The 14745-nt window shown below is 36.7% G+C and overlaps 2 protein-coding genes across 2 annotated transcripts in view; both read left to right on the top strand.

Annotated features, from left to right (window-relative positions):
* Positions 1-14745, top strand: part of LOC149065101 (uncharacterized) — a 117376-nt gene that overhangs the window by 91394 nt on the left and 11237 nt on the right. The gene's annotated exons all lie outside the window — the stretch shown is intronic.
* On the top strand, positions 2908-6219 carry LOC149065103 (THAP domain-containing protein 2-like). The gene is made up of 3 exons (XM_089254265.1): positions 2908-3109; positions 5870-6001; positions 6187-6219. The coding sequence occupies exons 1-3, from the start codon at positions 2957-2959 to the stop codon at positions 6217-6219; spliced, it is 318 nt and encodes a 105-aa protein (XP_089110391.1). The 5' UTR covers positions 2908-2956.

A 14745-nucleotide genomic window follows, 5' to 3' on the forward strand; every position in this document is an offset into this window, starting at 1 on the left:
AAGTGTTTAATAATTTTGATTGAATTTTAAAAAATTTCTTGGTAAATATTAACAGTTATTAATTATTTATTACTAGTTATTTATAATTATTTATTATTATTATTATTTATTTATTACTAGTTATTCATTATTAGTTATTTATTATTATCATTATTTTGAACTCGCCCACACCTGAACTTGTTTAACAGTTATAATGTAGTGAAACTGATTCCCAAACAGGATGCCACGGAACCGTGGGTAAGGGGCAGTAACAAGAGGAAGGGGTTTTCGTTCGTTTTTTAACTGCCTTAAAAAAAGTAATCGTGCTCTTTCCTAGTGTAGTCTTAACGCATGGGCCCACACGGCCCGGGGGTCTCACGCAGAGGTGGCCCCTCATGATAATGAGATATCGTTTGAGATTAAGCAGCGCAAATTGCAATTGGTAAGCAATCACGGGGCATAAACTAGAGGAGAGCAGTCATGTCTGGTGCCCTGGGCGCTGAACCAGAAGGGGTGCAAATTTCAACCTTTAACCTCTCCTTCAATATTAAAAGGAGACACTAAAATGCGTGCATGCCCCGACTGACAAATCATCTAGTTGCGGCAGTGTGTAACCATTTCTAGTTAGGTAGGAAGGTCATAAAAAAATCAATTTGCCCGGATGCCCCAAGATGCTCTTAGGACGACTCTGCTCTTCCCTCCGAGTACGGCAGTGCCGCGAGATATGTTAGGGATTATATTGAAGACAGTGATGTGATTCCCGAATGGGGAGCTACATCATCTTGAGATGCCATTGCTATTTGTACCGCAAATATTCTGATATTCTGCTGATATTTTATTCAAAACCGTCTTATTACTACACACAGGCGTACGCAGGATTTTCCCAAGGGCTAGGGTCAGGGTTTCATTTTTTTTTCTGATGGGGGTGGGAGGCCGGTCATTTAAATATTTTCTGGGGGGAGGGGGGGGGACAAAGAACTTATACTCAATGTATGTATACACATATATCGCTTCTAGTGCATTTTTTAAAGCCGGGATATAAGACCGATAACTAAAGCCCCCTACAGCCCAGTCTGTCTTACCCATAAATTGGGCATGGCCTTAACACTATGATGAGCCCTTGGTGCAAGGGAATCACCCTATCAAACTTAAAGCGCTAGTCATCCCGATTCAAAATCTTATTTCACGGTATTAAGACATCAGGGCCGCAACTAGATGCATGGTCAGCCGGGGCAAGCATGCATTTTGGCGCCACCTTATAATGTTGATGGAGAGATTAAAGAGTGAAATTTGCGCCCCCCCCCCCACAACTAGTACATCGCCCGTGGCACCAGATCCGCCTGCACCCCCTAGTTGCGGCCCTGTTAGACATTATATTGTTTTACATATTTCTCGTTAACGTGAAGCTTTGTAACCACCTGCACTGCCCATACCCAGTCTGCCCATGCTCTAGAACGGCCCTTGGGGCCTCCTCCTCGGAAAGATTTTTTACGGATCCAAATTCGAAGACCCTTCCGCCCCTAAAAGAAATTTCGGTGGATTTATAGAAAAAAAATTAGGTAACCTCAGGACCTAACCCCTATCACCAGGACCACCAAACTGTTCTTGCACCACAAGAGATATCATCCGGCTCCCGAAAAAGTGTTCTTAAGAAAGTACCGAGTGCTTACAACACGATAATTGTATCACTCTGTGGCCCGCAGACTAAACAAGTACACGCCTGGGTAACACGTATGCGAAATTGAATTATATTATATAATGCACTAATGACTGTGGTGCAGCAGTGACTATGCATCGGGGGGGGGGGGGGGGTATCCGTGACCTGGATCAAAGACGTTTTGTTGATCAGTGAACGCATGTTGTTTAAATGTTGGAGCTCCCGGGCAGGGCCGTAACCCGGAGGGGAGCGGATGGATCTTGTGCTATGGATCCGGGGCTAAAATTTTATTCTCTAACCTTTCTTTCGACATTACAATGGGGGCACCAAAATACTTGCTTGCTCCGACTTACCAAGCATCTATTTGCGGTCCCGTCCCAGGGCAACTGCTTCACTTTCCATGTGGAAATCAGGCCCTGTTCTATTTTCAACATGTAATGTGGGCAGGGCCGCAACCAGATGCTTGGTCAGCCAAGCAAGTACATATTCTGGCGTCCCCTTGTAATAACGGTCGCAACTGGGGGGGGGGGGGCAGATGGGTCTCGTGACCCGGGCGCTGGACCAGAGGGGGCAAAAAATGTATTCCCAAACCTCTCCCTCAACATTACAAGGGGGCGCCAAAATGCGCACTTGCCCCGGGTGACCAAGCATCTAGTTGCGGACCTGCTTGTAATGTTGATTGAAGGAGAGATGAAAGGATGAAATTTGCCCCCTCCCCGGGTCAAACCCGCCTGCTTTCCCCTACTTGCTGCTCTTAATGTAAGGCCGAGTTATGAGAAAAAGATTAAAGCACAACTTATTCCAATTTATACATTCCCACTGACCGTTGAATATCAAAAGGCCATCTTGTATGTGGAAAACTTTTTTCCCCATTCTGATAATTCCCTTTCCGATTTTGCAAACGTGCATACTTCCCATTGATTTAACATTGCATACATGGGTCGAAAAAAAAACTGTCAAAAATAAAAAAACTTTCAAAAAAAAAAATATATATATATATATCTTGATAATCAGCGGTATTTGTGGCATCTACTCTGAAAAAATGATAGCGTTTTGTGAATTAGAACTATGCAAAAAAATTGTCAAAAAACAGTAATTTTACTTAGTGTTCCAACGGGAGACGGTCGCGTGACGTCACTTGATTTTTCGAAAAGTAGAACTCCTTAATACACAGGCTGGCGCATGCGGCATTCTGGTCCTTTTTGTAGCACTGTTTACTATCATCGCATTGTAGGCTCCTTTCAACGTTCCTATATATTAGTTAAATTTATTGTGTTTTTAGTTGTTTTTATCGATTTTTTTCGTGAAATAACTTCAGAAATGCCTTGTTGTTCGGCTCCAAAGTGTTCCAATTCCGACAAAAAAGGTTTTAGAATGTTTAGATTTCCGTCGGAAAAAGAACGACGCGAGAAGTGGATCGTGAACTCCAGGAGAGACGATTTCATACCAGGAAACGGAGCTCGCCTGTGTGAAGTGAGTTAAATTTAATTATTCTGTGTGAATTTTACTTTTTCAAAATCGTATTTGTGATAATGATTTTAAATGAGAACTATATGAAAAAATAAATCGTTTGGAGGTAGCAGACGATATTTGGCGCCATTGCTCACGTGTTGTGTTTAGATATAAAAGTTATGGTGATTGTCAATCATTTTCCCGGTTTTTTGTTCCGTTTGATTTAAGAGAAAAGATGCATAGGTACATAATTTTGACCAAGAGAACTAATTTAAATTCAAATTATTTATGAATTTATCGTGGAATGCTCACTTTCTCGGCTCTTAGTTTGGCGATTTATCGCTACTACGACGAATTACTGTTATAGTGAATTTTAACTTATTTTGTTATGTTTTGAGGCGAAATTTCATGTGATATTTCTGTGGAAAATAGAAATGTTTTAATTTTGGCATTTTCAACTAAGAGAACAAGGTGATTTCAAATCAGTTGGAAATCGGTTCTTCAATCATCCTTGCTTGCTGTAGTGAGCTCTGCTGGTTTGGCGACTTATCGCTTGCAGATTGGGAGTAATTAGCTAAAATTGTATCTTCACTGAAAATCAAATTTAATGGGATTAAAAATTAATGTGATAGACGTCGTATTTCAATTGATTTCATTTTCTGTCCCCCATAATTCTTTTAACAGACTACAAAATTGTGATTGGTATCATTAGTTTGTGTTACTGGACTGGTGAGCACTCTTTCTTTCCTGCAAGGCACATGCAGTGACTACTTTGCAAATTAATTGCGAAGAATTAATTTAATCTTACTATTTTAAAATTAATTGCATGTTCAGCTTAAATCATTATCTTGCTTCGAAAAAGGTTTTTAAATTTTTTCACTCGCACTACATGCATGAGTTTTGAAACAAATACCTCATGGATTAAATTTTGCCCATACAAAAACTGGTTTTTTCTTTCTCAAGAATAATACATTCCAATTTCTTTGGGGTTTCAAGAAAGTATGATGGAAAGTAATTTTTTCAAATAAGGAATTTAAAATTTCTATTTTTTTTAAATTTTAGACATTTTTATAATTTTTCTTAAATTTTAGACATTTTTTATAATTTTTCTTAAATTTTAGACATTTTTTATAATTTTTCTTAAATTTAAACATTTTTAAAATTTTCAATGAATCTCAAAATTTCTATCTATATCCCTATAATAGCTTAGTAAGTGTGAAAAATTGCATAACAATGTCAAATCATTCGCCAGTAATCAATTTGAGGAAAACGCATTTAAGTATTGTGAAGCAGAAATGTTGAAATTTTTTTCTCAGACCCAACACCATACAGACACATGAAAATAACTTCAATGTTCAATAACGTACTGTTTTTTTATATTGCTATCTTACTTTTATTTATCCCTTTAATGCTTTGAAAAGCCAGCCGCTTCAAACACTGGATGCTCAGCAAATTAAAAAAAGCCATAGATTAAAAAACTGATGAGGTAAAAATTCAATTGAATTTATTTTGCAGTCTGTTATCTATTTAATATGTTCTGAGAGTAATATTTGAGGCAAATTAGCAATTACTATGAGAAAGATAAAAAAATATAAATTGACATTATGACCGTCAAAACGCATTATAAATGTTATTTTTTTACATTGGCATGAACAGATTTTCTGGTAAGTGTGATACAAAAGATGCGTAACAATTACTTTTTTTAAATGAGTATTAAGCTCAACAATGTGTGCATAATTTTCAGTAGACGAAGTTTCGTCAACTGTCACCACCATATCTCATTGCATAGATATGCAATTGCGAAACACGTTATAATGATAGCAAGAAAAACCTTTTTGAAAATCAGTTTTTTTTTCATTCACTACCTATACACTTATTTCTGATGTCCGTTATCACAATACACAAATTCACAACAAATCACACAAAACAAAATTTACTTATCACATGATTTACTTTATAAAATCTGTAATGGCATTTCATCGCCATGGCGCCCTGGTGGGATTTGTCAAGTCCTGCTACAAGTAACTGTTTTTGTTAGTATTGTGAATGGCAGGGATTAGTAGGAAGTGTTTTATAGGGATTACAGATTTCAGTCAGATCGTCCATCTCAAGCTCTTTTTCACAAGTTCATAGAAAAGCTCTATATTACACAGCTCACTCAATACACATCTAGGCAATTTCGTAAGCGGAAGGTTCAAATCTACACTGTTTTGTTAGCGAATGAGCACCAGAAATTTGCCACTGGACTTATCCTTTTGACGAGATCTCTTCTATGCAACGTTCCAAATCTATGCAACGTTTGTTAGTGATAAAGTAAAGGTGCTTGCATCCTTTTAGATTAGGTTTCTTCTTAGATCCTGTTAGGATATCAATAGGCTATTTACTATGTTTACTGGAAATTCAGATGCGTTATTTTAGAGCAGATTTAGACATACCCATTACTGTAATTGAAGAAAATACTTTAAGGATAGGTATTAAGAATTCCATGAGTGTCCAGTATTTAGAGATTAATTATGATGGTTAATGATTTTAATTCCTATTCTGAGAAATTGGGGCAGAATTTTTCATCTTTGAAAAACAGATGTGTATCCTTTAAAAGGAATTTTGACTGTTTTGGACGTTAATATTTGTACCATATTAATCACTTAAAAATATGTGTATGTTATGCTGTTTTATGATTCTTATGTGTGATGCAATATGCACTTACCTGACATTACTTTGAATTAAGGTATAAAAAAAAGCTGTGTGGTAATTTTTCGTTATTGTCCCTTTTTAAATTAGGTACATTTTGAAGAAAACCAGTATGAGTTGAAAAGGCAAGATGGCTGCAAGAAGTTAAAGCAAACTGCTGTGCCGACCTTGTTCCAGGTTCCTAACCCACCGAAACTTTGTTTTTATCTTGGCTCTCTTAAAGTATTGCTTTTGTATATGTATATGTATATATATATACACACACACATACACATACACACACATACACATACATATTATATATATTTTTTTTTTTTCTTCCAGATTAATTGCTGTTGGGTCACGCAGTTTCAAGATAAGAACTATATTTCTATTATTTAAGCATATTTTTTTTGCAATTCCCAAAGTTTACTGGTACTCTAAAGCAGCGTAATAATTGATTACATGGTGTAGAAAAATATGTGAAATTGTGAATGATATTTGTAAAATCTTGCTTTCATCAGTTATGTACATTATGTTTGAATATTTTTTTAATAAATAAATTTATTCCCTCATTGAGCTCGTCAGTTTACATTATTGAACCTGTGTGTGCTATTCAGAATTTGTAATTTACTGAAGAAAATTCTGGTAAAATAAATGCTCCTAAAATATTTAAGAATTTTTTTACTAAATTTCCAATATCTAGAGGCAGTAGTTTATCAAATCCTTAACTTCACACAATCATTTAATATCCAGAAGAAATTTTCTTAATGTAATCTAAATTGACTATATATATTTTTGTATGCCACTTTTATCCTGAAATTAAGGATCGGGGTAAGGGATATATAGGGATATTTTATTTTCACTAAAAACCTGAAAAAAAGTGAAGAATTTTTTTTTTTTTGCTATATACTTTTGTGTTTAAGATTAATTACTTGATCGTCATCACACGAACTGTTACGAATTCAACCTGTTGTTTACCAATAATTTCGTGATTAATCATGATTTCGTGAAACGTGGTTTATTTCCCATAGTAAATCCGTTCCTTGAAATTCCTCGTTTCTCCCACAAATTGAATTTCCCATACGCTTTCGCCAAGCATTTTTAGCGCGCGGGGAATTCTGTTAGGTTGCTATGCCAGATTTACCGACGCGATTTTTTTCCCCTTCTGTTTGGCGGTCATTTCCGAAGCGACGATTTCGTGCAGCAACCCTTCGGCGAGGACCAGAATGCCTGATGGTTCCGCTCGTATATGAAGGCGTCTTATATATATATATCTTGATAATCAACGGTATTTGTGGCATCTACTCTGAAAAAATGATAGCGTTTTGTGAATTAGAACTATGCAAAAAAATTGTCAAAAAACAGTAATTTTACTTAGTGTTCCAACGGGAGACGGTCGCGTGACGTCACTTGATTTTTCGAAAAGAGCAGCTAGAAAACCGGTTTTAGGGCACCCCCTGATAAGAGATACTAACCCCCGGCTCGGCAAACATAGCTCGCCATACGGGGTTCCCCGAAGGGAGCACCCCCCTGATAAAGATCTCCTTAATGACCGCATTAACGATGCATAATTTGTTTTTCGATTATAAAAATTGAAGCATATAAAACACTTTACATGGTGAAATTATAAAAGTTATTAAATCAATTCTATTCTAAGTAATAACGATTGGAAACTTTCTGATTAATATTCCTTTCATATACAGTCGGCCTCGTTTAATCAGTTATCAACGATTCCATCACACAATATCCTGCTATTTGGGCTGTTAAAAAATGACAGGCATGTTAACGCATGCGCGATTAGTGTGTTTTCGGACTTTACCACTTTTCTTTAATGTTTATTTCGTTTTTTGGGGTATTTTTCGAAAATTCGAATTTTATTCACGCTCTGAAGTTTCGTTTTTTCTTTCTTTCTCTTGGTAATTCAAAGTCCGTTTTACGGACTAAAAAAAATTTTTTTTCAATATTTTTGACAATTCTAATGCAGTCGAATCCCGTTTTAACGAATACCGTTATAGCGAAAATCTCGTTTTAATGAACACTTTTCTCATCCCCCAGCTAAGTTTACGTAGGAGCAATGCTAAAACCTGTAATAACTTCATAACGAAATTTCGTTATCACGAAGTGATTTCTCCGGTATCTTAGAGTGTGAAACTGCACTGCAGGTCACTTAGTGATTTGTAAATGTGCTTTGCGTCATTTAAGTGATCTGTAAATGTTCTTCGGGTCATTTTAGTGATCTGCTAACATACTGCGTACCACTTAAATGAACTGTGAATGTCCTTCGGGTCATTTGAATGATCTGTAAATGTGCTTCGGCTCATTATAGTGATCTATAAAGCAAAAGGGGCCCCACGAACAAATTTGTGAAAAGAGTGACAAAAAAATTTAATTTCAAACGAAATGCATAGAATATCTTTTCCGTAAACCCCCCACCCCCCATTTAAATAAGATTAACATGAAGAAAGACATGCAAATGCATAGGTTTTACGAAAAATAGGTTTTAAATTTTCTCCGTGCAATTAATTTGCAGAAATTTAAAAAAGAATCTCAAATGATTTCAATGTTTCATGAAATGCTTCTGTATTGAGCCTCTGAGCCTCTTCTCCCCCCCCCCGACTTTCTCCGTCTCTTATCTCCCTCCCTCCTTTCGCTCTTTGGTATACACAAAGTTTCAAAATCCCCGGATTAGACGCAACACCAATCAAAGGGCTTGAAATTTCCCGCCACCAGAGAGAGCAGACGACTTTTTGTTTTGGTCCTTCTGTTTGTCTCTCCCAGGAGCATGAACAAATTAGTAAGAGGTCCCGGATGTAATAACTCTATTAACCATATGATAACTCTCTTAGTAAATCATGTTTTCACTCACAAATTCAATCACTCATATGGTCACTTATACAGTCAACCACTCGGTCACTCTTACATACAATCACTAGGTGACTCATATAGTCAGTCACTCACGTGGTCACTCATACGGTCAATCACTCACATGGTCACTCATACTGTCAACTATTCTATTACTCACTTGGTCACTCATGCGGTCAGTTACTTGGTCATTGTGGTGATCTTCCCCATCGCCCCCATTCCCGGTTAAATATAAAGTAGTGGTTCTCAACCGGGGGCCATATGGCCCCAGGTGGGCCCTAGGAAATTCCAGGGGGGCCACGGATGAAAATCTCGCAAAAGGGGAGCCACGGCTACTGATACGGGGGCCACGAAGAAGTTTATGAAATTAAATGCATAGAATAGCTTATCTTTTTCGTAAATTTTCCCCCATTTAAGTAACATTAACATGAGGAAGAAGGAAAAAAAAAATGGTTCATGTAATCTCGGTGGTTATACGACTTGGGGGTGACAGTAGACCCTGACACAAACTATAGAAGAGGTTTAAGCAAAATGGAGTAACTGTAAAAACAGAAAATTGTGTGTTCGAAGACTTTTCATTCAAAGAGGGCTGCTATAAAGAAAGCAGACAAAAATTTGTTGACCATTCATTGACATTCTTTTGATTGCTGGTAGTAAATGCAATCCAAGAAGTCGATGAGTGAAAAATGAAAGCTTGTAAAAAAATCCATCGTTTTCATGCAATTACAGACGGATAGCCATCTAGTTTAGCACAAAGCTATCTACAGCAGTGGTCTGATGGGGAATATATTTATAAAAATCCAATAAAGAATGATTGCTCTGGGGTATTTTTTTATGAATTTTGAGGGAGGTGCCAATTCATTGCCTTTGCTGAAAACAAATAAAGTCAAATTCAGTTATAACGAACTCCAAGAGACCAAATCATGCATGAGAAAAAATACCCGCGAAATTTAATTTTTTAAAACTACATTGCTGTATAACTCAAGAAACTGTAATTGCATAAAATTACTATTGTTTCAATCGCAAATGTTAATACGCCATTCCTTTCAATTTAACAGGAAAAACGTAATTTTAAACATATTTAAGACGGTCTTAACGTCATTTGGTTGGCCGATTGGTGTCTATATGCAATTCAAGAAGATAATGTATTGGGACTTCCTCCAAGATTGACACTACACCTTTAAAGTTTTTTAATCGATACTGCAATGATTCTTATTAATTAACTGACCTACTACTTAAGCCTGCTGCTGGCCTTTGACCTTTGAAAACCAAACACACCCCACTTCCCATCTCATTGAGATATCGAAGCGTTACCGGAGGATGGGTATGTCTCGAAATTTTATTAGATATCTTCAGGATAATAAATAAAAATATTACATGTAGATTGCACGTATAAATTCACACATAATCAATATTCGTCAATGGACGGATCATAATATACGGAGGAAAAAAAATCAACTATAAAATCTACATCATAATCTTCCGAAAGTTCTTGATTCCATCCGGAGATGAATACTAGCGTCCATGCGCTCTAAACAGCGTCCCTTGACACTGTGGTCATAGCCTTGTTGAGATATAATATATATAATCTCAATTTTTACAAGTTGATCAGACATTCATCAGTACGAAATGTCGATAGGCGCCTACTATATTGGCCTGCAACATCCCAAATAATTTCAATGCAATTTTCCTATCCTGCAAGAACAATGTTGTGGACATTACAAAAAAAATTCTTAAAGGGCGTATGACCACATTTAAAGCAATTTAAATCCGTTTATTTGAGACTCACTGCATCTGCTGATTTCTCAGAAAAGTGCAATAAATTCTCACGTAAGTCTTCACTTTGAAATGTCCTTAACCGGCTGAATTCATCTCTTTGTATCTGTCAACCTAAAATTTATGGTTTTTAGTGTTGATAATACGCATGCAAAACCAATTCAGCGACGCGTTTTCACAATCTGCAAAAACTGCGTGGATTTGATAGTTTGAAATGATGTCTAAATGCCAAAGATTTAGAGAGTTCGAATAAAAATGAAAATGTCAAATAATTGAAATTATTCTTCGTATAAATGAAATATTTTAATATTGAAAGCTATACATAGAGATTAATCGTGACCGTAGTCAAACATCTCATAAATGTCAAATTTTGTCGTAAAACTGAGAGTGAGGTGCGAATCCCCTTGCGCACAAGTGGAATTTCGAGACATTTACGCACAACCGAGCCCCTCTTGGTCATTTTTCTTTTTTTCTCCCCACCCTTTCTTCCTTTTGTTTCCTTCCTAAATTTATAAAAGTAAAAACGACATAATCATTATAAAAAGGACTGGTTTCAGATCACATTGCCGAAGTTCAATTACTTTAGTGCAAAAATGCCAGATTTTTTTTGGGGGGGAGGGGGGTTTGAATACAGTCAAACCCCATTATAATGAACTCCAAGATACCGGAGAAATCACTTCGTAAAAACGAAATTTCGTTACAAAGGAATTCCAGATTTTTATATTGTTCCTATGTAAACTTACCCGGGGATTAGAAAAGTTTTCGTTAAAACGATATTTTTTCCCGTTATAACGGTATTCGTTAAAACGAGAGTCGACTTTATTTCGTCCCAAACTATTTTTTTACGTGTATATGCCAGCTCATGGGTAACAGGGCGTTTGGCACTTTACTGGCGGGCCGTTAGTCTTAGAGACATACCCAACTAGAAAAAGTATCCAAATCACGTGTCCAACTCAGATATGTCATTCATGTTGTAAGGGGCTGTATAGTTATAAAGTAAAAAAAACTTTTTATACCGTCCCCGTGTGCCAAAGAACCCAATTAAGACGTTGTTACTCTGTCTTTCCCGATGCCAACTAAAATAATTTCACGTTTCTAAGTGCAATATTCACCGAGATATGCGAATTCGAAAAATTGAGAAAATTTGGGAAAAAACAGCAACGGATAAAATGGTTTCCCTGTATTTAATGCTGTTTTTTTTTTCCAACTTTCTTCGAATATCTCAGTGAATATTGCAATTAGAAACATTGAATTTTTTTGTTGGAGACCGGGAAACAACTTTCACATTGGGTTTTGAGGCACAGGGTGTCCGCATACAGAGTTAACATTTTTATTTTAATAACCATGTAACCCCCGGCAACATGAATCAAATATCTGAGTACTACACATTATTTGGGTACTTTTTCCAACTGGAAGTATGCTTCTAGGACCAATGGTTCGCCAGTAAAATGTCATATGCCCCGTTACCTATGCGCCCTGTATATTAAATATAGTACGGACTGTTATGTGAAATATTGCCCTGTGTTTAAGCCAACTTGAACGTTGCTTCGTTTGCCTGCGAGAGAGCGGTCACATTATGAACCAAAAAGCCACTTGAAGGTAGCTTGTCATCCAACGAAATATCAGATGTTGACCGTATCAAAATTGAAGTCAACAAACTGATAATTTTCTTATTTGAAAATCTTATTATTTATATTTTCCGATTTTATATTATCCTGATAATAAATCATTATTATGTTCACATGAACAGCTTTGTCACTGCGTACATGGTTTCTCTGGAATGAAAGGTTTAAACAAATATTCAAAAAAATTTCACACGTATTTTAGTTCTTTTTTTTTTGAATTCATAGTAGAACTACAACGTGAACCTATATCCTTGATGCATGTATTAAAACGATGTGAAATGTTGAACTTTTCAATTGTGATTCATTTGTGTGGCTGCTCCCTCATTACTACTTTTATCCGCTCATGAAGGGAATAAAATTAATAAAACTGCTTGGTACCACTTTTTGCGATTTTTATCATTATAAGAATGCGTATTTTGGAAGCTACAACTGACATTTATCAATGAAACCATAACCATTTACACACAAAAAAAACTAATTTGGAAATGATACAAAATTTCATCCAGTACAGTAACTTGATGACATTGTGCCGTCTTCAAGCGCAGAGTTGCATTGTTACATTGATTGAAAATAATTTATTTTATTTTTTACTGTATTCTATTATGTGTTTGTTTTTCATTATTTTCATAAATTAAAAATTAATCAAATTAAATTCAAACATATTTATACTTCTGACAATTTTTGAATAACTATCTTCTAATGGGAAAACGGGGGGGGGAGGAAGGGGGAGTAGAAAATTATTCATGTTCGCAAGGGGGGCCACAGGAATGAAAAATAGGTGAAAGGGGGCCATGGACAAAAAAAGGTTGAGAACCACTGATATAAAGGGACGAAGAAGTCGGAAAAGCTTTCTCTTCCTATAGAATGCGATCAGTGATTTTTAACTTGTAAACACGCATAAAAACCAACCCTTGTGTGATTTAATGAATAGATTTAAAATCATTTGTCGTTTAATGCGGCGACGTTTTTTAAGCGCTTTACGATCGCGGACGTAATATTGCGTCCAAACAACCAGTGAAGTAAGTTGCCAGTTCCACACACAATCTGCCATCCGTATTTTTCCATTATTTTTGAGTGCGTCCGATCGATAAAGCTGTGTTGTGTCCGCAATTCGGGAGGTACGACATGCAGTTGAACCTCGTTTATACGACTTTCATATTTATCCGAAGGTTTTGCTTCTGTCGCAATTGTCAAAATATTGATTGAAATGATTTTAAATATGACCACTCATCGAAAATGCTATATATTGGCACAGTGGAACCTCTCTTAAGCACATTTACAGATCATTTAGGAGGTACGCAGTACATTTACAAATCACTAAAATGACCGAAGCACATTTACAGATCAGTTAAATGACCCGAAGCACATTTACAGATCACTTAAGTGACTCGCGGCAATGTTCGAGATCGCATAAGTGGCCAGCCACCGGTTGCAACCTATTGATTGAATTTTTCAACTTTTATAAAATATTTTTCATAAAACTTAATAGCGTAATCCCGGCCTGAAGCCCGCGCGCGGATTACACCATAAAAATTTTATAATTCTTTTAAAAATGCAACCGATTAGTGAAATTTCTCACCCACGACCATTTACCTACATCGTGAATTCCTAAAGTCCGTAACTTCGCGTTACTTCATACACCTAAAAGAAATTATAAATTCAGATATACTGAAAACAAAAGTCAAATTCTATGTGATTGTTTCGCGATCGACCAAAATCCATTACGATTTCCGATCACGATCGACAAGTTGCCGATCGCTTCTCCTAATCTCGCATATTAAGAGAAACCCCTGAAAGGAGTGACCGGTATATGCCTGCCGTTCACTCAGCTCACTCAGAAAATAGTCAAGCCAAATTCTAAGGGCAAGCCCGAAACCTCCGTACACTGTCATACTAACGATCTCGATAGGCTGACACGAACCTAATTTGTTTTAGGCCTTTCGTGGAAGAAGGAGTCCTTCTCACCCAGACATCGCATATACAAAGAATTCGCACCACAACATTCTTTTTTATAATGTCCGAACCCATTGCATCCATTGTTAAAGACTGATATAGAGTGCTCATTGTTGACAGTTTAGAAATGAAGTTAGAATTTATTTCCCTATCATTGTTGAAATTGTCTCCCATTGTTAAAAGCGAAGCTTTTGTAGATAATTCGATGACGTTCCATCCCGAACAGGTGAGTTGCGTCGGAATATTTCGTTGTGGTACCATTTTAAATAGCCTCCTGTGTATTTTTTACATTGGCATTTTGCACTATCTTTCGAAATCATTTATTAAGTTGCTGGAAGCTAATTTCTGTATAGTACACAAAAGATGATGAGCAGTAAATCATTTTATAGTATGCAGGGATGGGATTGCTGCGCCGTAACGTTAATTTTCCGAGAAAATTCAGTGGTTTGGCGCCAATTGGGGTTCTCTGAAATTTCCCTCTTCAAACTTTCGCTTTCGATGGCGTCATTTGAGCCATGCTGTGACGTCACGGGGCAACGCAGAACTGCATATACACACGGCTTCTTCTCCTTCTTTTTCCCAGGTTACACATGCACCTCGTACACATTCCTCTGCGGAATTCCTAACGAATCGGCACATGCCGGAATGCGTAGCCCCTAATGTATTTATGTTGCGCACCCTTGATGACGTCATTTTCTCTAATTTTCACACAAGAAAGACATCACAAAATTTTCTCCCAAACATGTACACTGGTGACGCGAACCGAAG

Source organism: Pholcus phalangioides, unplaced genomic scaffold, assembly GCF_987345545.1.
Source record: "Pholcus phalangioides strain wild (caught in Gottingen) unplaced genomic scaffold, Ppha-v1.0 ptg000041l_1, whole genome shotgun sequence".
Taxonomy (NCBI): domain Eukaryota; kingdom Metazoa; phylum Arthropoda; class Arachnida; order Araneae; family Pholcidae; genus Pholcus; species Pholcus phalangioides.